This window comes from Pseudorca crassidens, chromosome 2 (genome assembly GCF_039906515.1).
Source record: "Pseudorca crassidens isolate mPseCra1 chromosome 2, mPseCra1.hap1, whole genome shotgun sequence".
NCBI lineage: Eukaryota > Metazoa > Chordata > Mammalia > Artiodactyla > Delphinidae > Pseudorca > Pseudorca crassidens.
Genome location: NC_090297.1, coordinates 95,681,553 through 95,708,808, shown reverse-complemented (window position 1 = coordinate 95,708,808; position 27,256 = coordinate 95,681,553). Strand labels below are relative to the sequence as shown.

The 27,256-nt window shown below is 41.2% G+C and overlaps 1 protein-coding gene across 5 annotated transcripts in view; it reads left to right on the top strand.

Moving 5' to 3' along the window:
- Positions 1-27,256, top strand: part of SORT1 (sortilin 1) — a 73,790-nt gene that overhangs the window by 24,738 nt on the left and 21,796 nt on the right. For 3 of the 5 annotated variants that reach the window (XM_067727135.1, XM_067727137.1, XM_067727140.1), the window contains exons 2-8: positions 4,148-4,207; positions 5,620-5,693; positions 15,908-16,010; positions 16,526-16,690; positions 19,805-19,878; positions 22,771-22,820; positions 23,708-23,838. In XM_067727135.1, coding sequence (XP_067583236.1) covers positions 4,148-4,207; positions 5,620-5,693; positions 15,908-16,010; positions 16,526-16,690; positions 19,805-19,878; positions 22,771-22,820; positions 23,708-23,838 — 657 coding nt within the window. The remainder of the gene's footprint in view (positions 1-4,147; positions 4,208-5,619; positions 5,694-15,907; positions 16,011-16,525; positions 16,691-19,804; positions 19,879-22,770; positions 22,821-23,707; positions 23,839-27,256) is intronic. The other 2 variants (XM_067727136.1, XM_067727138.1) reach the window with 1 other exon arrangement.

Genomic DNA, 27,256 nt, shown 5'->3' with positions numbered 1-27,256 from the left:
AGAAGTCTACTATGATTCTTTGTTCCTCTGTATGTAATAATCATTTTTTCTTCTGGATTCTTTTAAGATTTTTATCACTGAACCAATGGATGCTAATGGATGGGGTTGTGTTCCTGTCTTGCTAGTTGTTTGGCATAGGGTGTCCAGCACTGTAGCTTGCTGGTCGTTTTTTGTGTGTTTCTGTTTGGATAGTTTCCACTGGGAGTGTCTTCCAGTTTGTTAATCTTCTCTTCTACAATGTCTAATTTCCTGTCAATCCTATCCAGTATAATTTTCATCTCAGATGTTGTAATTCTCATCTCTAGAAGTCCAATTTGAGTCTTTTTTTTATATCTTCTGTATCCTTATTTAATGCTTATCTTTGCTCAGTCTGTTCTCTAACTTCTTTACTTTTATATTGGAGTGTAATTGCTTTACACTGTTGTGTTAGTTTATTCTCTAACTTCTTGAATGAACATATGGAGTATAATTATAACTTTTAATGTCCTTAATCTTATTATCTGTGTCATTTCCAGGTCAGTTTGTTTGATTTTTCTCTTCATTATGGGTCCTGTTTTCTTCTTTGCATGCCTGGTTATTTTTTATTGACTGTTGGACGTGGTGAATTTTATCCTCTTGGGTGCTGCATATTTTAATATGCCTGTAAATATTCTTGAACTTTGTTTTGGGACGTAGTTAGTTACTTAACAATAGTTTTTGGTCTTGTTTTTAAGCTTTTTAGGCAAGGCTAGTATAGCATTTAGTCTAGGATTAATTTTTCTTCATTACCAAGGTAAAACTTTTCTGAGTATTCTGTCCAAATCCTTGTAAAATATGTGGTTTTCTCCTATGATTTTTGGGAACAGAAATTGTTTCTGGTCCTGTGTGACACACAGATATTGTTTCCTTCAATTTTTTCAGGTATGTTTTTCCCTGGCCTCAGGTAGTTTCCTCACATTCATGTGATGATTAGTACTCAGATGAACACTTGGCACTGTTCTCTTTCTTTGTAGCTCTTTCCTCTTTCATACACTAAGCTATGAACTCCAGCCTCTTTGGCCTCCTCAGACTATCAGCTCATCTCTTCAAGTGAGGAAGACCTCTGGGCTCTGCCTGGGCTCCTCTTCTTTGTACCGTGGCCTGAAAATTACCTCCGGACAGTAAGCTAGGGCAGATGTAGGCCCTCGTTTGGGATCATTGTCCTTCATTGCCGGAAGTCCAGTGTCTTGAAGACTGTTGTTTTATATATTCTGTGCTTTTTTAGTTGCTTCAGGTGGGAAGGTGAATCTGATCCATGTTACTCCATCTTGGCCAGAAGCAGAAGTCCTCTCAGAATAGAACTTCTACATTTCATTCTCATTTCTGCCTTGGGGAAATTAAGTGGATCTGGCCTTATCTTTTCACTTCATTATCCTCCTTTTCAGAGCTTTGCAAGTAGTTCTTCTAGGAAATGAATTCAATATTTATTGTCTTCCATGTGCTATTGCTATATATTAGTTGCCAGTATGAATAGGCTTGGTCCCTGCCCCAGATGGGCTTCAGGTCTAGTGAGGGAGGCAGACAAGATTCTTGTTGCTATAGTTAAAAGTAACACACGTTTTGAAATATCTAAGATACTACCGTAATGTAGAGTGACGTACATTGTGTTAAACACGGTAAATAAGCAAGCATTAGAATTAATGGCCTTTTGCTGACATTTGTCAATTCTGTCTCCTAACTATGACCAGATTGTCCACCCTTTTCCTGGACATCTGTAATCCTCCCGTTGAAGGGGAAGGATTGTATCTGGGGTCTTGGTTCCCCATTCTCCTGGATTTGTCTCCTTTCCATATGACCTTTTCTTTCCACCTGAGCTCTGGTCTGTTGTTAGATCTGATTTCATTTTTCTCTTTTACGTTCTCTAGTATAAGAGTGGTAAAAACTGAAATATAAAAAATTAATTGCTTTTTTCTCTAGGTGGATGAGTTTTTCAGTGAGTTTGTGTGTTTTCAGAAGTAAAATTTAATTGGTTGTTGGGAAGGGAAGGGAAGGTTAAGGGTAGCAGACCACAATTGTAATTCATGAATTTCACCTGCATTTTCCCAAAGGAACTCTGGATGATGAATGAGGTCAGCTATCCTTTGATTTGTTTGGGTTAAGTTGAGGGTTGCTAGTGTCATCTAATAATCCTCCTCTTTCTGTGACTGAGCAGTAGGAAGATGTGAGTAATTCCCGTGTCCGCTGATTGGGTCAGGTGTGTAGAGCATTGCCTGAAAAGTGAAAGCTTGATCAAGCTAGCCAGAGCTCCTGGGATGGGATTTTTCTTTTATCCTAGTCAGCTGTTGTGCCCAGAACCTTTCTTGGAAAGATAGCCTCTGTTTAGGTAACTGTTAGCCCATGTGATCTATCTGGTGTTTGTGGAAGCTCTGAATATTCCTGCTCTCCTCAAGGAGCTCATTGATGTAATTTCAGACACTGTATCCTCACTCAAGAGAACATGCTGTCTTGCTCTGTGTGGCATCTTACAAGACGCACTGCTGTGTCAGTTTTTAAGCTTCTGGCTCCAGATGTCTCTAGCAGACCTACTTTTTCTCAGATGCTTGCCCGGCTTACATGTATGAATAACCTTTCTGTCCTGCAGTGGCTGTGAGAAGCTCTGAGCGTTTGAGAGTTAACCAGCACTTACTGAGCAAGCCGTCTGTGTGGCACTGATTGTACTATTTACAGAGATTGTACAAGAGATTCTGTCGACCTCAGAGGTACTTACAGCACAGGGGGAAATAATATAGGTGAATTCAATGGCCCATTTAGGAGGACCACAAAGGAAAATTAAAAGATAAGCAAAACAGTTAGTGTTTTGAGTTCTGTTTCTTCAGACTTGTCTGTTGGGAATGGTGGCTTGAGTGACCAAGCAGCTGGAATCCCACCAGCTGCTTATGGACATGTTCTATTTTGAGATCAACTTTGTGGTTTGGGAAGGATGTATAATCACTTTCAACAAATGCCTATTGAGCATGCAAAGTATCATGGTAGGCACAGGGCGTACCGTGACTATAAAATTATATCCTCAGCTCCTAAGGAACTGCGCATATTTGGAAAGGCAGGACATATTTAAGATTTTTTAAATCTTAATAATATATAAGTCTTCATAAAAGAAAAGCATAGTCGTCAACATTTAGTAGAAATATAGACTAAACTACTAACCCCTCTGGGTGGTGGGGCTGTGGCGGGAAAGAGGAAGGATCTTCATTTCTTACTATATACATTTCTATATATATAGTGAGAAATTTTTACCAAGTGCTAATGCTGCCTTTTTGGTGTTATTTCTTTATCGGTTAAAAAAGTGATAGAGACCAGTAGATTATACACATAATGTTAACCTTGAATATCTCTGTGTGATAGAATTATGAATGATTTATATTTTCTTTATTATATCTATTGTACACATTTTCTATAATGGATGTATATTATTTTAAAAATAGAGAAGAAAGTAGTTGAAAACCAAAACTCAAAAGCACCTACAATAATTATTATAGCTGCATTTCAATATGATTACCATATTTTGGATATAATATACCAGCTTTCCCGTTTTTGTCTCCTCACTCACCGCATCTCTATTAAGGTTGTTCTATTATTATTAATACTATTATTGTTGTTGTTATTATTAAATAAAAAGGTGAAACAAGGGCATTTACTCTTGCTTCTGTCCCTTGTCATTTTGGGTGAGTTAGCCTAGAAGCAGAAGGAATCCAGCTATTAGCTATTCAGCTGTACTGTGAAGGCTGCTTAGAAAAATTTTAACTATGCTGATCGGGTTACAGTTATATCTGTCATTGTGGGCTGTGATCTCTTGTTTTAAAATATCCTAAGAATACTTTCTATATCTTTATATTTAGTTCTGTTGGAGAAGGCAAATAGATTATCCCATCTCCCCATCTGGTGCAGTGAAGAAAACTCATCTGCTTGGCTTACTTTGTATGAGAGAGAATTGAAATTTCCAACTTACTTGTAATTTAGGTTAAGTGGTTAAATACTATCTTGTCCAAATTTTTTTGTTCCAGGAATCCATATCCCCTTATGATTATAAACATAATTACTTTGAAAGTAATAGTGTTCTGTATTATTTAAAGAAGTCAAAGATTGAAGAGGAGATGTCATTTCTAAATTGAGGTTTTTTTTTCCCTTATAGCATGTGTTTGATGATCTCAGTGGCTCAGTATCCTTGTCCTGGGTTGGAGATACCACTGGGGTAAGTAGTGTTTTGAGTCTGTTGATTCAACCTAACAAGAAGATGGTGTAGATTTGGGGAGTTTAAGCGCTAAGTGTTTTACCTTCTGAAATTGTCTCCAACCTCAGTCGTAGAAAATGCATGTTTGCTGGACAGACTTTCAGGAAGCTGTGGTCGATTTTGTTTTGCTTTAGAACTAGGAACATCTTGTGACCACCTTCTTCCATAATAGGAAGATAAACACCTTTTTAGTCCTTGGTGGCTGCTTGGCATCAAGATGAGCAAGAAGAAGAAAGAGGAAAGAGAGTGCTATGTGTGAAAAGGGAGACTTACAGTACTAGGGAAAACTTCTGTGTGGAAGCGGAAAACTGCACATTACACATCTTGGCATTTTTCCTCCAAACTGTATTGTTCCGGTGTCCTTTCCCACAGTTAATGTTGAAGGATTGTAGCGCCCGTGGGCTTATCGCTGTTAGCTCCATCTTTTGTCCCTTCCCCTACCACAAAGGAGGTACTGCCAGGATCGGGGGAATGGGAGAGTCAATAAGCTCCCCCTTATCCATCCTAGTATGTAGCCCATCTCCTAGTAGGAGGGATGCTGAGGATTCATTGGCCTCAAGTCTTGAATCAGGGCTTGGCATTACCTGTGTCGGTTATTACCCTGCCTGACAACGTCAGGGACCATAGCTCATGCCCCTCTAGTATTCCAGTAATGTGTGCATCAGAGCACTGAGGCACGTGATGGCTGTATCAAGAGCTGAAAGAAATATAATTTTGGCACTGAAGAGTAAGTTATAAATTAAATTTTAAGTTCCTGGTAGAATTTCTTCAAGCAGGTCTCGTTTTCTTCTAAAATTTGAGTTGTTCCCTGTTTCCCATGATTTATCCATTTATCTAAGACAGTTGCTGTCTCCAAGATTTGTTATATGGCTATTTGAGACTCCCTAGCCGCTTGTTCTAATCTTTCACAATCTTACCTTCATGCATATTTTTCTCTAGAAAAATGCTTATTTAAAAAATTGATTTCATGGAGAGCTAACGGCCGGGGGAAGAAGAAAAGGGCCGATGTGACATAGTGACTTCTATTAGAGCATCCACCCTATTCTAGCCTCTGTAAGCAGAGAGATGATTCTTGCTTGAGAATATCTTACAATAATGTGAATACAAAATAGTTAAATCCTTCCTTTACTGTAATGTGGAGTTGATTAGCTCTGTCTCACTGCTTCAAATGTAGGCGATGAGACCATCTCAACAAAATGAGTGGAAATTTTGAATCATTGTAAGCCCTAATCACTTGGTCCTTCTTGGTTTTCAGATATAGTATTGCAATGTAGGCTCCTACGAAGTAGGGCTCCTGGCAATCGTTCAGATGGTCAGTTGTTGCAAGCATGTAATCGGACTATGTTTCTTACCACATGCTTTTGTCTCTCCAGATCATTCTCGTCTTGACTACATTCCATGTACCACTGGTAATTATGACTTTCGGACAGTCCAAGCTATATCGAAGGTGAGATGCCTAGCATATGATTGGGGCATCTGACTGAGTAATGCATTGTGAATGTAAGTTCTCTGCTTTTCTAGACATGATGGGATCCAACAGTTGATTTAAAAGATCTTCTGGCCATCTTAAATTTTCACCAGACTGTCACACTCAGCACACTTTTTAATATCTATCTACTTAGCAACCTGAAGAAGTATGAAAAGGGATCTAGTTCCAAGGAAATTAGGTTGACCTGACTGAGTGGCAGAACAGTAAAGGAAGATGAAGGAAGTGTCTATAGGGGTGTATGCATATTAATTTAAATGGATATTTGTGGGGAGGTAGCTTAGTGTTTAACCATCTTTCTATTTATTATGAGCAAAAAATGGTTTTTATACCCCTGAAGTTACAATACTTACTGTATCTTCCAAGTGAATTTTTTTTTTTTTTTTTGGCCATGCCGCACAGCTTGCAGAATCTTAGTTCCCCGACCAGTGATCAGGCCCAGGCCGCCACAGTGAGAGCGTGGAATCCTAACCACTGGACTTCCAGGGAATTCCCCCAAGTGAATTTTTTTTTATCGAACATTTTAAGCCCCAAACATTGTTTTTAGATCAGGAGGAGGTTCTCAGATCAGACGTACCAAAGTGCCTGGTAATGATTGTGGTAATGTATGTTCTGGAACCATAGTCTGTACTGTGACATTCACAAAGCTTTAGAATTATCTTCTCAAAGGTACAGCCTGGGGGCTTCCCTGGTGGTGCAGTGGTTAAGAATCTACCTGCCAGTGCTGGGGACACGGGTTCAAGCCCTGGTCTGGGAAGATCTCACATGCAGCGGAGCAGCTAAGCCTGTGCGCCACAACTACTGAGCCTGCTCTCTAGAGCCCGCGAGCCACAACTACTGAGCCCGCGTGCTGCAACTACTGAAGCCCATGTGCCTGGAGTCCGTGCTCCACAACAAGAGAAGCCACCACAATGAGAAGCCCACACACTGCAATGAAGAGTAGCCCCTGCTCGCCGCAACTAGAGAAAGCCCACACGCAGCAATGAAGACCCAACACAGCCAAAAATAAATAAATAAATAATTAATTAATTATTAAAAAAAAGTATAGTTTGGTTAAAGTGTAGGGTTCTTTTCGTTACCCATAAAATTCAAAACCAGCTAATATCCAGAAGTTGTTGATTGTCTTCCCAATCATTTGTTTCTATCCCATTTTTCCCCTAGAGACCTAAAGAAATTTGACATTTCAGCAGATGACACAGAAATTACCCTCAGGGCCAAAGAATCTCCCAGGAGCCATCATACTTTCTCAGGGTTCTTTTTTGATTGTTGGTCTTGGCCAAGGTGGGAGTGAAACTCTGAGATAGATCAGCCCAACCTCCCTTCCCCAATAGGTGACCCTTGACTGCTGCTCCTGAGCCTGGAGATGGTGCTCTCTGCCCTTTAGCACAGTGACTTTAGCTTAAAAATAGGCCAAGAAGGAATTGCCATCTTGGAATTGTTGTACGCTCCATGAAGGCAGGTTCTTGACTAACTTGGGGTTCTCTAGCAACTAGCCAAATGTCTGACACATAGCAGGCAGGCAGTATATATTAATTGAATGAATGAATGGCTTGCCTTCTCTAATAATTCTTAGACTAATAATATTTTTGATTTGTTTGATAAAGATTGACAATGTATTATAGAATCCTAGTTCTAGAAGGGCTATAATTTATAGGTGACTTTGTTTATTAAGTTAGAACAGTAGTTGAACCATTTCAGACATATGAAAAGTATCCTGTTTTAGAAGGGAAAAAATGCATTAAAATTTTTGTAACTTTAATAACTCTTTCCATTTTTAAAAAAAATTTTCTGTGGTAAAATCTTTCTTTATGATACAGTTTTTCTTACCAATGCACCTTTCATTAAAAAAAAAGCAGGGCTTCCCTGGTGGCGCAGTGGTTGAGAATCCACCTGCCAATGCAGGGGACACAGGTTCCAGCCCTGGTCCGGGAAGATCCCACATGCCGCGGAGCAACTAAGCCCCTGTGCCACAACTACTGAGCCCACGCACCGCAACTACTGAAGCCCGTGCACCTAGAGCCTGTGCTCTGCAACAAGAGAAGCCCCCGCAACGAGAAGCCTGCACAAATGAAGACCCAGCAAGCCAAAAATAAAATAAATAAATTTTTTTTAAAAAGCAATATAACCATATTATAAAACATTTGGAAATTTTAAAAGAAAGAAAAAATTCACCCTCAAGTCAAGTAATCTTATTTACAGTTTATTATCTTGATTTTCCCCCTATAATGTTATACCATATGGCTAGATAGTCTAGGAAGCAACATGGTATAGTGTAAAGTTGCCAAATTTTATTGGCATATAGGCCTGGGATTGGATCTCAGCATTGTCATTTTTGAGCAGAATGAACTTGGGCAAGTCATTTAACCTCCCTGAGTCTTTCTGGACGTCTGTAAAGGAAAGATGATAATAGCGGCCACCTTAGAGCTGCTGCGAGTTATGCTTTGCGGTGCCTGGCACGGAGTAAGAACTTGGTGCTCTTAGCTGCTACTGTGCCAACGGCCAGATACGGTATGTAGCCAGCATGTACTGGCACTGTGGTAGAGTTTTTTAAATGAATTGAAAGCCTTCCGAACTAGTTGATAAAAAGTGCCTGACAGCAGGTGCCTCCATGGCTTCTACAGATGCACACCCCCCTTTCCCGCCAACATGCAGGTGTTAGTAACGCTTGGCGTTGCAAACTATAACCATTCTGATTGGTCAGTGCTCGTACCATGATACTTGTCATATTCCCTCTGCTAGTAACCCATCATTTTTGTTAGATTGAAAGAATTTATTTAATCATTATTCTCTTGGACAGTTAAGTCGTAGCTAATTTTTTCACTATTGTTAATGCCGCTGTAATCAATATCACACAGATATGTCACAGAAGATGCCTATTTCCAGTCTATGTTTTGGTAGCAAATGAAAACCTCCTCTCTGATTGATCTCTACATGTTTTGAAGCCTTTATAAGCTCCTTCTCTTGGTTGAATTATCTCCTAAATCTGTTGCTTCAGCCATTTTTTTGCTTGCCTTCTGAATTCACTTTTTAGTCTCTATAGTGCTCTTTAATGCTGTGGCTAGAACTGGACCTGACAGACCTGCGTCATACCCGTGGGGAGTGAAATGTGTATTCATGACTTCTTTTCCTATTCTTTTGATTTTCAGTGTTGTGCTTACTTTGAGACAAAACCAAACCAAACAAAATGGTATCACTATGTTACTGTTTAAATACCTACCACCATCTGACTCAGCCCTTTTCCATCCTATATTTGTCTAGTCTTGTGAGAAACCACTAACATGCAGTTTACCAGAGAGTAATCCTATTTGTTTCTGGTATACTATCATGTTACTAAGGTTCTTTTTCTTCATTTTGCACAGCGGGTTGTTTGTTTGTTTGGTTGGTTGTACAAAGGTCATTTTGAATATTAATTACTTCCTCCCTGCTGTGAAGTGAAAACTCTTCCAGAGTTTAGGTGGAAACTAAATATTCCTTGTTGCCTCTCCAGTTGGGCTGGCCTGGCCTGGTCTGAAGTGACTCATGTTGTTGGACACACCAGCCAAGAGGCACATGTTGCTTCAGAAATGGGAAAGGGAGGGAGCAGTTTGATCGAAATGAGTCCTGAATATGCTGAACTTGCCTAACTGAGGAATAAAATAAAAGCCTGTTGAAACTACTCTGAAGATTCTTCTGTTTTTCACAGCTTTAATGATTGTATTATTTATTGGATTATCTTTCTCTGCTACATCTTATGTAGTCAAAGGTTCATTTGGGATTCAAATAGAAGGCAGCTGATCACATGCCACCTGCCTTGAGTAGTACTGCATGGAGGCGCCCACAAGGAGAAGGAAGTTGTCTCTGTTAGCTGTGCAGAGTTGGAGCATACTTCAGTCGTCAGGTTGTGAAAGAGGATTGTTGAAAGATTTGGGAAATAAAGTCCCTAGACATTAGTGTTTGGGTAGAATTGAATAATATATTAATATCTTCAATTAAAAGGAATCATGTTTGAATAGTATAAAGTTTGATTCTCTGTTAAGTAATATTAATTCATATAATAGATTATAAAGTACATTTGCCTCTCACTTGCAAATATGAAGTTAAAAAGGAAATAACTGGCTACAGTTAAGATGATAATTTGATTTTTGGCAACTAAAAGATGTTTTGCACCTTTTTGTTTTATGGCTCCTTGAGTCTAACCTTTCATTGTAAGATTAGCTACTTAGTAAAGCACATGTAAGCATTATGTACAGCAAAATTCTGTACCAAATTACCAGAAAACTGCTGGGCTATTTTATTTGTGATTTCTATTTCCTGTTGAGAGTTGTTCAGATTTTGGAAATTAATAAGGGAATCTCTGAGAGATTTCACATTAAATTTTATTCCATAGTCAATGTAAGTTTTTCAGGATGTTACTTGAGGTTTTAAAAAAAAGGATAACTTGGGCTTCCCTGGTGGCGCAGTGGTTGAGAGTCCGCCTGCCGATGCAGGGGACACGGGTTCGTGCCCCGGCCCGGGAAGATCCCACATGCCGCGGAGCGGCTGGGCCCGTGGGCCATGGCCGCTGAGCCTGCGCGTCCGGAGCCTGTGCTCCGCAACGGGAGAGGCCACAATAGTGAGAGGCCCGCGTACCGCAAAAAAAAAAAAAAAGTTGTCATAACGACAGGCCTTGGAGAAGTTGGTTTACTGAACTTTGCTTTAATATCTGTTCTATATCTTTAAGTTATCCTTTTGTTTTTTTTTTTTGCGGTACGCGGGCCTCTCACTATTGTGGCCTCTCCCGTTGCGGAGCACAGGCTCCGGACGCGCAGGCTCAGCGGCCATGGCCCACGGGCCCAGCCGCTCCGCGGCATGTGGGATCTTCCCGGGCCGGGGCACGAACCCGTGTCCCCTGCATCGGCAGGCGGACTCTCAACCACTGCGCCACCAGGGAAGCCCCTATGACAACATTTTTAATGATATGCTTGGTTCAGTTTTCACTGCAGTAGATCATTAACAATGACTGCATATTTTAGTTACAAGGTTAGCATAAATTCCATCTACAAAATATATTTTCCTGCTTTTTATTTCTTAAAGAAAAAGTTTATTGAAATGTATGATGATGGCATTTTACTACAGCTTCACTTTTACAAACCTAGGGCGTATAAAAATCATGAAACGAGGTGGTTTTCGTCACTTAAGAAATATTCCCATGAAAATACCTATTCTTAGGGTTGTCTTGTTTATCAAAGCAAAATAGGGACCTTAGTTACATACTCATATTCCTTCTGATAAAAAAAGTTTTGTGATTTTACTTACAATATTTTACCCTCTTTATTTTCCCTCTTATATTTTCAAAATAGCTATAGAAAACATGCATCCTTTTCCAATAAGGATAACACACAATGAAATATTAAATAAAAACACATAAGGTAGCATCAGACAGTTGGGGTAAAAAAAGAGACTGAAGTATTAGGAGTTTAGTTTAATGTAAATTCAAGTTCTGCCAATTTTACCTGGCAGTGATCTCAGGTCTGTAATTCTGTTGGCACATTTTAATAACCTACATTCTCCTTACTGATCTTTTAACTGGAAATCTCAATCCAGTTAATTGTCATTATTCACGATAGTTATGTTCTACAGTCTCCGTGAATACTGAATTAGTGAATACTGAACCATTGTTCCTGGGGCAAATACAGAATTAGGTTCCTGCAAACCTCTGACCACATCATTCATTTTCATCAGTTGATCAGTACATAATCTTGTTTTGTGTGTGTTTCTGTTTAAAGACACCTTATGTGTATTATTGATTCGTTAACATTGAGCTCACAGCCAACTCATGCCAGAAAGAAGCTTATCTAACTCACGTGTTTTCTCCAGAAACACTAAACAGCACTTCAACACTATGCTTGGGGGCTATTTAAACAGCAAAGCACCAACAAAAGGCACAAAAATGCAAAATTCATGGTACTATATAGACCGTGAGGACGATACTCAGGCATAGTATAAGAGCTGAAACAAGAAGGCAGAGTGGCCCCTTGTTGGACCTCAGGTGGGAACATTTTTGACTCAAATTTTTTTCTCTGCCCTGTGCATGTCTGCAAATGACTAGGAAAGTGCCAAGAGTATGGGGTTACAAATCTTAGTGAGTAGGCAGATTTGCAGGTATGGAATTCGTGAATCATGAAGATTAACTGTATAAGCTTTCCGCATTAGTGAAAACTATAAAACTATCATTTTTTTAGTTGTCATCCTTGTTGCTTTTATGTAATAATTTATAGTGACTTAATCATGGCAAAAATGAACTAAAGGAGTAGAGAAATGGTTAGTCCTGAAAGCGAACCAAATGAGGATATTTGTGCTTTTTTGATTGTTGAGAAAAGTAAAATATAAGATTCTCTGAGATATTATAAGATTCTTTTTTTTTTTTCGGTATGTGGGCCCCTCACTGTTGTGGCCTCTCCCATTGCAGAGCAACAGGCTCTGGACGCACAGGCTCAGCGGCCATGGCTCACAGGCCTAGCCGCTCTACAGCATGTGGGATCTTCCCCGACTGGGGCATGAACCCATGTCCCCTGCATCGGCAGGCAGACTCTCAACCACTGCGTCACCAGGGAAGCCCCAGGATTCTTTTACTGTTCTCGTTAAATGTCTGCAGGTCAGATGCCCGGTGTCACAAGTTCCTCTCTATTGTAAATGAAACGTGCTCAAAAACAAGGGTGTAACTATTGACATTTGGGTTGAGTGTCAGTCAGCATGTGAATCTTCTGGAAAAATGCCCTCCTGAGTCTTTCATCTTACTAGGAATTTTTTTTTTTGCATCCGTTCATTTATTCATTGGTTTATCCATTCAACACATTTTTTTTCTTTAACATTTTTTTTTCTTTAACATCTTAACATCTTAACATCTTAACATCTTAACATCAACACATTTTTTTTCTTTAACATCTTTTTTGGAGTATAATTGCTTTACAATGGTGTGTTAGTTTCTGTTAGTTAGTTTCTGCTGTATAACAAAGTGAATCAGCTATATGTATACATATTATCTCCATATCTCCTCCCTCTTGCGTCTCCCTCCCACCCTCCCTATCCCGCCCCTCTAGGTGGTTACAGAGCACCGAGCTGATCTCCCTGTGCTATGCAGCTGCTTCCCACTAGCTATCTATTTTATATTTGGTAGTGTATATACGTCCGTGCCACTCTCTCACGTCGTCCCAGCTTACACCTCCCCCTCCCCGTGTCCTCAAGTCCATTCTCTACTTACTAGGAATTTTGATGCTGTATCTTACCAGGACTCCATGTGGTGATTACCTTTTTTTTCCCATTTATTTAAATGTCTAGATTTTTCATGTTCTTTGGGGGTATTAGGCTCTATTCCAAAAATATTTGTATTCCAGCACTATTTTTTGTTATAAATGTACATATTCTTATGCGTGTTTATACCACAGATTTAAGCAAAAGTGATCATTTATTTTTAGTAACCAGAAAGAGCAGATATTAGGATTGAGGTATAGAATTGTTATTAAAAAGACTTATTTCTAAAACAGATGGTTTTATAGGGCTTTGTTAATGTTTGACTACTGTTCATATCTCTATTATAATTTGAGAAGTGATTTGTTTTTCAGGGTGTTTCGTTGATTTCCTCTTCCTGATATATCATGTATGCTGATATAATGCTGATAAAAAATAAAGCTACTTTAAAATAAAGTGCTATATTAAAATATATCCCTGAGCCCAACGCGGCCTCCACAAAACCCTACTTTAAATCCTACCAGGTTGAAACTAGTCCACTGTGCTCCGTTTGTTTAACTGGCTAAAGTGTCAGAGTGTTGCAGCAGATGATTTTTGTTTCACTCATGTCACTTCCTTTTTCTGAAGGGCAGGGATGTGTTTGTTGTGCCAAGTTCTTGAAAAGCAAGCAGACTTGTCAGCAGGGTTGTGGAGGGTCCCCGGGATGTCGTGAAGGAGCGGCAACGTGTAAGCGGGTGATAATCGAGCCACTGCAGACCACTTAAGACCTTGTCTGAGCTATTGATGATACAGGCACTGTAGAACTAGGACATGTTTATGCATATCTCTTTTTTTTTTAATAAATGTATTTATTTATTTATTTTTGGCTGCGTTGGGTCTTCATTGCTGCACGTGGGCTTTCTCTAGTTGCGGTGAGCGGGGGCTTCTTATTGCGGTGGCTTCTCTTGTTGCGGAGCACGGGCTCTAGGCACGCAGGCTTCAGTAGTTGTGGCTTGCAGGCTCTAGAGCGCAGGCTCAGTAGCTGTGGCTCGCGGGCTCTAGAGCACAGGCTCAGTAGTTGTGGCGCACGGGCTTAGTTGCTCCGCGGCATGTGGGATCTTCCTGGACCAGGGCTCAAACCCATGTTCCCTGCACTGGCAGGTGGATTCTTAACCACTGCGCCACAAGGGAAGTCCCTATGCATATCTCCTGGCCTGCTGTTGGGAAGATAAGAACTCTTGTACTCCAAAGCCAAGAAAGAGTAATATGGGAATCAGTTGGGTGGTACCTAATCCCTGTTTTATTTAACTAGGACTCTTCTCTGTGTATGTTCTGAGAGATGGGAAGACAACTTAAAGTCCCATGTAGTTTGCTTTAGCATTCTGTCGGGGACCTGTACAGACACTGAGAGATTCTTCCCTCCTGTGTCTCTCCACCTTCCTATAAGCTGATCTTTCCTGCCAGGCCACAATCCCTGGCAAGGAAGAGAAAGACCACAGGTTGCAAAGGAAGAATTCCTAACACATAATTAAAAGTTGTGTCAAGTTTGGGGCTTAGAGTTAAGAGAACTGGACTGTAGTTTCAATTTTGCCCTTAATTAACTGGTTGACTTTTGATGAATTGCTTCCCCTTGAACCTCCTCATGTGTGAAATGAGGGATTTGGACAAGGTGTTCTCTTCAGTCCCTTGTATCTCTCATGTTCTGTGGTTCTGTGATTCTTTCTTTGTTGAGGCTGCTACCAAAATTGTACCATCTTTTAAGTCATGTATACTATCATTGAAGACCACTGTACACTGCGTTTATCACTGGGCAACTAACTTGCAGTACATAGTGGTCATCACTCGTGGACATTGAAACTTAATGAATATTAAGCTTTTAGCATTATATATCGTAACAGAACTGTGTATAGTATTAAACCTGTCAAAATTAAACAGCTACTGACTTTGTTTTCTTTTATTTTTTGAAATCTAAACATGGAATTTAATACCTGTCAAAGATATTGTTGGAATGAACTTTTGGGAAAAGCTTTACCAACCCAAGAGTTGAGATTAAGTTTCTTTGTCTTCCCTAGCTGAGTGCTGCATGCATTAAGAGACTTGTGCTTAGGGATGGTAACTTTGGTGGGGGACTTAACTTACAGCTTTATTGTGAGTACTATGCATTGGTAGATTAGTTAGAAAGCCTTTGGCTACATTTACCAGAGATCCCAACTCAAACTAGCTTAAATAATAAGGGAATTCATGGCTCATAACTAAATCCAGAGGAAGGATGGGTTTCAGGGTCAATTCAATCCAGGGTCATAGGTTCTGCTTTTCTGGAATTCCAGAATTGCCTCAGCAGTACTGTCCGCTTATGTTGGCTTCATCTTCAAGTTGTGTTCTCATTGTATCAGAATGCTTATAGCACTTTTTTGTTTTGCATTCACATACTACAACATGGGGGTTTCTCAACCTTGTGCTGTTGACATTTGGGGCCAGATAATTCTTTGTTTATGGGACTCCTGTGCATTGTAAGATGTTTAGCAACACCCCTGGCCTCTACTTACTAGATGCCAGTAGCACCTCAACCCTGAGTTATGATAATGAAAAATGTCTCCAGACGTTACCAAATGTTTACTTGGTGGGGTTGGGGGATGGGGCAAAAATACCCTGGTTAAGAACCACTGATCTAAAGGAAGACAGATCATTTCATTAGGTGGTTGTCTTAAATGTGTTTCCTAATAGACCCCAATTCCCCCCTTTTGCCTTACTGGCTCAGCCTGGATCACCCCCTCACTCCTGACCCCATCACCCATGAGGGGTTGGAACTTCTTTCCACTAATCAGGCCCACCACTGGAGGTACAGGTAGAATCAACTTCCCTGAAGCTGTGACCTCTTGAGGAGGGTGAGTGCTTCAGTAAAGTCGGCGAGAGTGATGGAAGCTGGGTGGGAACCCAACAGTGTCCGTGACCTCTGCATTCTAAATTTGTCTTTTTTTTCTTCCTCTCAGTGAGGACTATGGAAAGAACTTTAAGGATATTACAAATCTCATCAATAACACCTTCATTCGGACTGAATTTGGCATGGCTATTGGTCCTGAGAACTCTGGGAAGGTGAGACTCATTCATACATATACAAAGCTGTGCATGATACCATATACAGGGCTGTCAGATGTTGACATTTGAATGATCCAGTGGTACACAGCAATATATTTAGTTTACTATCACTGTGTTTTAAAAATTAAACATGATTTAATACTGATCACAAAAGAATGGAATTTAGCACACAGATTCTTTTTTTGGACCCTGTCCAAGAGGCACCAAAACTCTTCATAATTATGTGGTGGTTATTTAGCATTATAAGGTATACATCTTAAGGCAACATTTTAGTCTTTGGGGAAACTGGCTAATCTCAAACTGACCAGGCTCAACTTCATAGATATAATGTACTGGCTTTTGATAAGACTAATACTTGAGGAGTAGAGTGTACCAATTAATCTGTTTTTTTTAACTCTTCTTACTTTTGGAACTAAAATTTTCTTAACAAATGTCTGGTGAAAATGGTGCAAGAACTTCCTGTAGTTTCATAGTATTATACCCTGATGCTGAACTTCCTTCTCCCTAATCAGGTGATTTTAACAGCAGAAGTGTCGGGAGGAAGTCACGGAGGAAGAATCTTCAGATCATCCGATTTTGCAAAGAACTTTGTTCAGACCAATCTCCCTTTTCATCCTCTGACTCAGATGATGTACAGTCCTCAGAATTCTGATTATCTTTTAGCTCTCAGCACTGAAGTAAGTTAGGTGAAGAGCTTGTCTTGCCTTTTGCACTTTTATAGTCTCAAAATATACTGTCTTAAAATGACCCTGTAGGTAATGCTTTTTATGTTGGACTGTTTTCTAGTGACTTCTTATGGTATGAAGTATCTATTTTTTGCATTTTTTCCTATATGGTAAAGGGCACAGTTTTCATGTGCTATCTATTCCAGATAAGTATGATGTCTAGTTGTCATTACAATTTTTAAAAATTGAACAGATACGTGCTGTTGGAGCAATGAACTAGAAAACAGTTTAATGTAATCCTTCTTGTTCTACAGGGGACAAGCATAAATTGTCAAACTCCTAATGATGTTATTGTTCCTTTCCTATGGCCAAACCACATCTTTATAATTTTTTTGTTTAGGTCCTTGGTATAAAAGCCTGTTGATTTCTGTCTTTGACACCCATGTATTAAATACCCAGAGTCTTAAACCCCTGCACCCGCTACCACATTCCTATACTCTCCCCAGAAACCAGTGTCCCTCCCTGTCCCTCCTGCCTCTCTTCTGAAAGTTCCCTGAGGAGCAGCTCAGCTTTTCCTTTCCTGGAGGATCAGTCTCCTGTATCATGAATGTTAAGGGCCCAGAGTGGCTGAGTTGCTAGACTATGATAGTCGTAATTGCCCTCTATATGTATGTGGCTGTCTCTCATCTTATTGCTTAGAGTGTGGTCTAATGACCAGCTACATCAGATAGAAACCCTTGGGAGGCTGGTTTAAGATACAAACTCCTGGGCCCCGATCCAGATATAGTATGTTGGTGACTTCTGGTTGCGAGGTTGCTCGTGTTTTTAACAAGCTCCCCAGCTGAGCCTGCACACTAAAATTTGAGAGCTGTTGCCGTAATGACCATTGTGGGGACAGAAATAGGATTATCAAATATAGACAAGTTGGGCTGAACAAACGGATGGCATGGAGAGGAGGAGAAGGGCACTTGGAAGAGAGGTCTGGGTTCTGAGCCTTCTTTGGGCAGATCTTTTGAGTTGAGGTGAGGCTGGAGGACTCAAGGAAGGTCAGAGTTAAGCTTAGCCAAAGGAGGCCAGAGGAAGGAAACTCGCTTTCTGGGTAGGCTTTAGATCTTAAAGCAGCAATTCCTGGGAACTGGCTTTCAGCAGCTTGAGCTGCAGGCCCTTCAAGGGAACAGAGAGACCCCCATAGGAATGGACAGAACCATTGATCTGCCTTTGGCCACCCCATCACAATTATCAAGTGTCTCACGCTTATCAAACCAGGCTATCCTCAGGAAGAGGCAGGCACAGTCTGCCTTTATACCTGAAATTGCTTCCCATTAAGGGTAAGTCTGAAGTACAAGTAACCAGGGTAGAGAAGATGGGCCAATTTGTACTAAAGTGCAAATAGGTGATACCAGACCCTTTCCTGTTTCTGAGTAGAATTAGGTAGATTAGAAATGCTGGGAGGTGAACATTACTAGAGGAGGAAAAGTTAAAGAAAGAAGAATGGTGGGTGAGAGTGGAGGAGGACTGAAGGTAATTCTGCCTAGATCTGCACCATTTAATTTCAGCTGTACTGGGACACCTCTGTCCCACCTCCACTGAATCTGGGCCCACTAGGCTCGTGTTGCCAATGTAACTGAAATTGTCAGTCTCTGCTGCACTTGAAAGTATTGACCAGTCCTTCCACTTGCTTGGCTTCTGTGACATCATTCCCTTTGTTTTTCTCCTACCTTCTAATGGTTGCCTCTTGGTCTCTTTTTTAAACTCCTTTCAACCTCCCCTTAAATCCCTGCTCATTTTACTCTGAACAGTCTCTTCCACTCTTACATTTTACTACCACTGTAATGTGTAAGAGTCTCAAATCCCTGTCTCTGGTCCTGGCTTCTTCCTAGGGCTGCAAATGCCTATCTTGCTGTCCCCTGGGTATCTCTAGCTAGATGTCCCACAGGTCCCTCAAACTCAATCTAAAGCTGACGTCTTCCTTGCTGTGTCTCAGACATGTTGTTCTTCCCTTCATCCTTATGCTGCCTAAAGATTCCACAGTGCTGCTTTCCCCTCACCCAGAATCCCAGAGTGTTCAGCTCGCGCTCGCTCGCTCGCTCTCTCTCTCTCACTCTCCCGCTCGCTCTCTCGCTCTCTCTCTCACACACACACACACACACACACACACACACACACACACACACACACACACACACACACACACACACACACACACACACACACTCCGTCCTGCCCTACAGGAAAAGCCGTCCAGTTCTACGGACTCCAGCATCTAAATTCTTCCTGAGCCGCCTCCTCCCAGCCGTGGTGTCAGGCCTCACTAACTCTTAATGAACTAATGTGGCAATTAGTCACTGCTTTTCCTGCTTCTAGTCTGAACCCTCTGAAATCCATCTTTCCCACTGTCGTCCAAGTATTCCTCTTAAAAAAGTAAAACTAGTTGTGTCATTCACCTACTTCAAGTACCTCATATAAAAGAAAGACCAGATTCCTCAGCATGGCATAGAAGGAGTGCACCCCCAACCCAGCACTGGCTCCTCCTGTCTTCACCTTGGAATGTGTGCTCCACCTGTGTCTGAAGGCTTTAGCTCCCTGCATACACTGAGATGTTTCATCACCTCTCTGCCTTTGCTTGTACTAGTCTGTCTTTGTGCAGTGATATCTCATCTCCCATTTGCCTTCTTTTGGTTACACTGCTCATCATTTAAGACTCAGCTATCTTCTTCACAAATCATCTCTGATGCAGTGTCCCTCCTTTCCCTGCTCTTACCCCAGAGACCATATTTCCATAACACTTACCACATGTATTGAACTTCCTTATGTGCACCCCTTGTTAAACTGTGAGCTCCTTGAGAACAGGGAGTGTGTCGTATTCATCTTTGTATCCCCAGTGCAACGTCTGGTATGGTGCCTGGCACACAGTAGGCACTTCATAAGCATTTGTTATTCTGAACTTGCAAGACCCCAAAGGGCCCCCATAAACCGTGTGTGTGTCTGTGGAGCTCAGGAAGCTTGGATGGAATTTCAGTGTGTGTTTTTACTGTCCTGAATGATTGGATATGAGTTATTAAAGGTCATACAAGCAGCTGCACAGGATAAAGCTGGAATTTTGATAAGTCATTTATAATCTTTCAGAATGGCCTGTGGGTGTCCAAGAATTTTGGGGGAAAATGGGAAGAAATCCACAAAGCAGTATGTTTGGCCAAATGGTGAGTAACAGAACATTCCATCTGTGCAGGGCCCTAAACCTTTCCTGACGGTGCTGCCAGAAGTCACAGGAATAAATATTGAGCACTTACTATGTGCCGGGTACTCTTCAGGGTGCCATAAGGGATGCGAGAGAGGGGTATGCCGCAGACCTTGACCTGGAGGAGCTTCTGATTCTTCTGGGAAAGAAGACTTAGTCTCACTAAGTTTTAGAATGTAAAGTATAAAACAAGGCACATTACTGAGTAGCTGCTGCCTGCAAACGGTTGATTTTATGTAAATGGTGACATCAGTTGCAAGAGCATGAAGTACAGCGTTGATGTGGGGACTTACATACTTCTCTGCACACAGAGATCTCCTCTAGAGATCCATTTCAGTTATGTGGAATGTAGTGAGGCATCAGGAAGAAAGCTCAGAGAGCTTCCCGACTGCCAGAGTCACACTGTCCGTGCACCAAAATCCATTGACTTCTCTCGGTGCCCCTCCCCAACCCCGGCTTACAGACGATGGAGGGAGGGAGGAGGCTCCTACTTGGGAGTCATGTCACCTTTGTTCTAACCTGGATCGGCTGCTAGTCGAGGCTTAACCTCTCTGGGCTTTAGTTTGTTCCTTCTGTGAAAGGAGATTTGTTTGGGGAATTGGGGGGACGGTTGAGCAAGAATTATGAGCCTTCATACCTCCAAAACTCTGATTAGGCTCAGACCCTTGTTTAGAGCCTCCTTCTTCTTTCTCTTTGACTAATTTCAGCAAGTTTGTTGATCTGGTTTCCCAGTTGATAGCAGGTTGCTGCCAGAGGTGGGGCATGTTGAGTGTGAACAGCAAGCACAGGCCAGCCTGAGAGTCCACTGCCTGGGAGCCACATGGAGGCAGGAGAACTCTCAGAGTAGGCAGACAGAGAACGCAACGGGATGAAAGGATTTAGTGCTGTGTCAAGAGAACACACAGGCCTCAGTAACTTCCAATAGGAACACTGTTACCGTTTCATACGGTTGACGTTGACGACGATGGTCCGTAATCCCAAGGAAGAGTTCAGTATTTAATGTCCTCTACTTAGGGAGATAGGGAAATGTGTAATATAGACATTGCCAAGTATGTCTACCAAAATAAACTATTAAAAATGGTGCTTAAGTAAAGCGTCCTTTTTTAGAAAATGCTGGTTAAATTAGGTTTTTACAGCACCACTGTGGTACACGTGCCACATCTGCTTTAATTTTATGTATTTTAATTAATTGTGTTTATATCTTATATGGTCTTATCAGGAAGGAATTTTTAAACTAACAAAGTTAACAAATTATTTCGCTCCTGATAGACCTAAAATATGTAAGGTGTGTTCAAATAAGACTATAATAATTTTGATCATTAAAACTCACCTTTACATCTGTATATCAAATCAGCACAGTGTATGCTTTAAATATCTTACAATTTTATTTGTCAGTTATACCTCAGTAAAGCTAAAAGAAATAAATAGAAAACTCATCTTTAAAACTAAAAAGTTATTTTAAAATGGTATTTTATTTTGTATCCTATACAAGATTTTTTACTTTTGTAACTTGTTTCTCTTCATGGTGTCTAAATATAAGATCTGGGCTGCTGGTAACTATTTACTCACCTTTTAGATCTTTGGTTTCTGGGAAGTTACAATCTAAAGTTCTGAAAGAACATGCTCAGACCCAGCACCCTTTTTTAATTGAGTTACAGTTGATTTACAATATTATATTAGTTTCAGGTGTATAACATAGTGATTCAAAATTTTTATAGATTATATTCCATTTATAGTTAAAAAACATTGGCTGTATTCTCTGTGCTGTACAACATATCCTTGTAGCTTATTTATTTCATACATAGTAGTTTGTGCCTCTTAATCTCCCACCCCTATCTTGCCCCTCCCCTCCTCTCTCTCCCCGTTGGTAACCACTAGTTTGTCCTCTGTGTCTGAGACCCAGCACCTTTTGCTGGTGCTAATCTATAAGTACTATCAAGGTCTGAATCTAGTTCCCTGGAAACTCCCTTTCCAAGTTAGAATTTAAATAATTCAACCTCTGACCTAGTTGTCTATTTGAGGTGAAAGAACTAAATTATTTAGTTCATGCAAAGCATTGAACTAGGTTCTAAGGGGAAACAACAAAGCATAAAACTTAGTACCTGCCCTGAAGAACGCAGTAGTGTAGTAGGAGAGATAAGACAAACACTATGCAATTAAAATAGCCAAACAGGAGACAAAGGAGTGCCAAGTGGCTGACACAGAGTAGCACAGGGCTCTCGCACAGGGTTTCTCAACCACAGCACTAATGATGTTTGGACTGGACAGTTCTTTGTTGCGGGGGGGAAAGCCTGAGCATTGCAAGATGTTTAGCAGCATCCCTGGCCTTTCCCCACTAAACAGTTGTAACAATCCCCCTCCCCCAGTTGTGACAACCAAGAATGTCCCTTGGGAGCAAAATTGCCCCTGGTCGAGAACCACTGCTCTAGAAGTTTGCACCAAAGAAGGCTTCCAGTTAGAGTGACAGGGAACACTTCATGGAAGAGTTAGATTTTAACCTGGAGCCTGAAGGTTGTGAGGGTAAGATTTGGTCACACGAGAGAAAAGTGTTTTAAGAAGGAAATGATATGAGCAAATGCAAGAGGCAGGTTTGGAGAGTGTAAGGAGACCCGTTTGACCGGCTGGAAGAGTTCACATAAAGAAGTGATGGCGTGTGGAAAACGCCTGGGGCCAGACTGTGGGAACCTTGATGTGAGGCTGTGAAAGAATCGGGTGTACAGCATCCAAGGAGGCTGTTTCGGCTGGTACCCATAGGTGACCCTTATTAGACGTGCTTGGAACTAAGTGACTAAGGTTGATGCAGTCTGTTAGCAGTCTTGAACCGTGTCTTTTCTCTGTCTTTGCCACACTGTAGGGGATCAGAAAACACCATCTTCTTTACCACCTATGTGAATGGCTCCTGCAGTAAGTATATTTTAGTCCCAGAAAAGAGTGTCCTGGTGTCCATTCATGGTAGAATATTCTGGGTTGTAAGAGGTAGAAGCATCAAAGATGTTTCCATTCTCTTGTTATTTTGATAGCTAAAGATAGCTAGCTGTTAGTGATTTTTAAAATCTTGAAAGTACAAACAACCAAGTACTATACTCTGCCTCGATCAAATAAAAAATGAAGGCTATACACAGAGACAGTATACTTAATTTTAGCAGTGTATTTACATAAAGTAAATATGAGGCTACAAACAACAAATTGAAATGCATAGTGATTTCTGCCAAAGAACATGGATTGTGTTTGTGTAGGTGGAAGCCGCTGGCTTTCCAATCAGCGGCACAGTTTCGAAGCTGAAAGCGTAATCTTTCATTTATTCATTCAGCGGACTCATTTCGTTTATCCATTCATTTGAGCATCTGCAGTAGTATGCTAAACACCATTCTCAGGACGGCGAGAACGAGACACCCAAGGCCTGCTCTTACGGAGCCTCAGTTCAAGTAGGGATGTTGGATGATCAACAGGAAAACCGAAACTCAAACAAGACAACTTAAAATACAATAAGATAATTGCAAACTGTGTTGTGAAGAAAGTAAAGCAGGATGCTGTGGTGTTTTTATGCAACACTGTACTGGAATTAAGTAAACTGTCTTTCTGTCCAATATAAAACCTCACATGTATAAAGATAAAACCCAACTGTGAATTTCCTGTGTCTCATTCTCTATCCTTTTATATTGTTACCTGATTAACATGCATAAGATTAAAAATTCTTTTGCTATAAAACTAAGAACAATTCTAAAACAATTGTTTTGAACTAGAGGCTCACAAGTAAGTGAAATTTTAATTAATATTTTGTCTTGTTTAAGAAGCTGACCTTGGGGCACTGGAATTACGGAGAACTTCAGACTTGGGAAAAAGCTTCAAAACCATTGGTGTGAAAATCTACTCATTTGGTCTTGGGGGACGTTTCCTTTTTGCCTCTGTGATGGCTGATAAGGTGGGTGTTTGCCTCTTCTCTGTGGGTTCTGATGTTTCTGTAAATATGCCTCAAATAGATAGCTTTGACTACATGTACTGATGGAGTTTCTTGCCTCTTGCAATATTTAATAAATTATGCCTCAAATAGGTAGCTTTCACTACAGGTACTGATGGAGTTACTTGCCCTTTGCATAGTTAATATCACCGTAAGATTTGGAGGTGGTTCTTTTTATAGAGGCTGATTGACTCTTCTGGGATCCTCTGTACTTTGGCCTGCGTCACCAACTGAATTCTGGTATCTGTTTTGCGATATGTAGACCCAGTGTTTGGGCTTTACTCAGACATGGATTCTGATAAAAGCAATCTACTTGCCTTTATTATTCAATAAAGATAATGGAAATATGTAACATTAATTGAGTACCTGCTATATACTAGGTATATAGGTTCTGGGAATATAGCAGTGAACAAAACAGATAAATGTCCTGCTCTCAGAGTTTCTATTCAAGTAGGGAGATAGATACTAAACTGATCAATATGATATAATATCAGGTAATGATTAAAGCTGTGAAGAAACCTAAAGCAGAGTGAATACATAGAAAGAGGCGGGAATTGGAGCAGCGCTGTTTTATTTATTTATTTGTTTGTTTGTTTATGTATTTATTTCGTTGCGTGGGATCTACACTGTGGTGCACAGGCTTCTCTCTAGTTGTGGCGTGCGGGCTCTAGTGCATGTGGGCTCTGTAGTTTGCAGCACACGGGCTCAGTAGTTGCGGCGCACAGGCTTAGTTGACCCGCCGCCTGTGGGATATTAGTTCCCCGACCAGGGATCGAACCCGCATCCCCTGCATTGGAAGGTGGATTCTTAACCACTGGACCACCAGGGAAGTCCCGGAGCAGCACTGTTTTAGATAGGGTGGTTTGGATGGGCTCTCTGAGACCTGACTGAAGTGAGAGCACAGCTGCATGGACATCTAGGCTGAGGAATCAGTGAGTGCAAAGACCCTCAGGCTGGAGTACGCTTGGAATACTGAAGAAAAGTGAGAAGAGCAGCATGGCTGGAGCATAGGGAAGGGTGGTCCAGAGATGAGCAGCCAGTGGCCAGATCGCACAGGGCCTCTGTAGGTTGTGATTAAGACCTTGGCTTCCATTCTTCACGTGCTGCGAAGCTGTGAAAAGGTTGCCAGCAGGGGAATGGCGTAACTGGCTGTCTCTTCTGACAGAATAGGTGTGTGTAGAATAGCCTCATGGGGCAGGAATGGAAGCAGCAGGAGCAGCAGTGAGAGAGATGGTACGTTGGACCAGGCTGTTAACAGTGGATGAGGGGAGACATGGTAAGATTGTGGATATATTTTCAAATGTATCGCCAATAGTGTTTGCCGATGGATGAGATGCGGATTGTGAGAGAATAAGATGAACCAAGGATAACTTTAGAGTCTCTGGCTTGAGCAACTGGGTGAATGGTGGTGCCATTTACTGAGATGGCAAAGACTGCAGGAGAAGCAAGTGTGTGGGAAGAAAATCAAGAATTCAGCTTTGGATGCGAGATGCCTATTAGGTATCTAGGTGGAAATGTCAAGTAAACACTTGGGTATATGAATCTTCCAAAATTATATGGTGTAATCATATGGTATAATCTCATCTGGCCATGTGACTAGATGGTATCTTGTGGAGGAATGAGTCAGTCGAGAAGAGGTGGGAGGGCTGAGCACCTGGTGCCCTGAATCACCCCAGCAGGGAAAGGTTGGAAAGAGACTGTTCAAGTCAGCAAAGAGGACTTCGAGGGAGGGACCAGTGAGGTGGGGGAAACAAGACAGGTGATGTCATGAAAGCCAACTGAAAGAAATGTTTCAAGGAGGAAGAAGTGGTCAGCTGTGTTAAACTCAGCTGAAATGTATAGTTAGATGAGTTCTGAGAATTATCCACTGGAGTTGGAAAAGTATGGGTTGTTGGTGACCTCGATGAAAGCAGTTTCCTTGGAGTACTGAAGTTAAAAGGCTGATTGGAGTGGGTTCAGAGAGAACTGGAGATGGGGAAGTACACATAGTAACTACAGATCACGCCCTGGAGCACTTTCATAATAATCCTCCCCACAACCCTATAAGTTCATACTGTTATCTCGGTTTTTATTTGAGGAAATTGAGTAACTTGTCTAGGGTCACCCAGAGGTGGAACCCTGGTGGAAACCAGACTGTCTAATTCCAGAGGTAGTCGCCTATACACTGTACTGTTACAAAATTAAAATTCTGCTGTGTGCTTTTGAACTCTAGTTTCTACCTGTAACAGTGACAGTAAGATTCACAGTAAACATCTAAGATGTGAGTTAGAAAAATAAGTTAAATGTACTTGTCACTGAAGAGTATTTAACATAAGGAGGCTCTGGGACTAATTCTTGTGCCCTGGCTAAACTGTGTCTAGAAGCTATTTTAAACTATTTATCAGACAGTATGTGTTAATTGCCTCCTCAACAGACTCCTTTTAACAGCTAAATACTCCCTAATCAGCTTCATTATATTAATTTCTGACTCTCCTTGGCCTCTTCCCAGGCTGGCATGTTCCCTCCATCATGGCTGTTCGGAGAGCCTTCCTTAAAGAGGAGACATGTCATGTATAGCTGATTCACTTTGTTATACAGCAGAAACGAACACACCATTGTAAAGCAATTATACTCCAATAAAGATGTTAAAAAAAAAAAAAAAGAGGAGACATGTCACATTTTGACTTCCCTCATGATCTCCCAAGCCTGCGTTTCATCTCCATTTTCTAGACCCTTAATTATCTAATTCTTTGGATTATGCCAGGACTGTCTCAAAGGGACCAAACTTCTATGCAGCAGTCATCATTTTAAGAATTATCTGAGGGCTTCCCTGCTGGTGCAGTGGTTAAGAATCCGCCTGCCAATGCACGGGACACGGGTTCGAGCCCTTGTCCAGGAAGATCCCACATGCCACGGAGCAACTAAGCCCGTGAGCCACAACTACTGAGCCTGCGCTCTAGAGCCCGCAAGCCACAACTACTGAGCCTGCGTGCCACAACTACTGAAGTCCACGCACCTAGAGCCCGTGCTCCACAACAAGAGAAGCCGCTGCAGTGAGAAGCCTGCGCACCACAACGAAGAGTAGCCCCTGCTCACCGTAACTAAAGAAAGCCCGCGTGCAGCAACGAGGACCCAATGCAGCCAAAAATTAATTAATTAATCAATTAAAAAATAAAAAGAATTATCTGAGCAAGCATATGCGAATGGCTATAGAGCCAAACTAATGATGGTCCCGACAAACCCTAATCTCTATTGAAGGAAATTGGCGTGTCAGAAGTTGGGAGGTTAATATCTTAGGGGGCCACACCAGAATGAAGAAGCCAAAGAGGAAACCAGGATAACCTTACTTACAGTAGGATGGATTGTTCCAGTGCCTGGATCTTGCAAGAGGTTAGAAATAGCT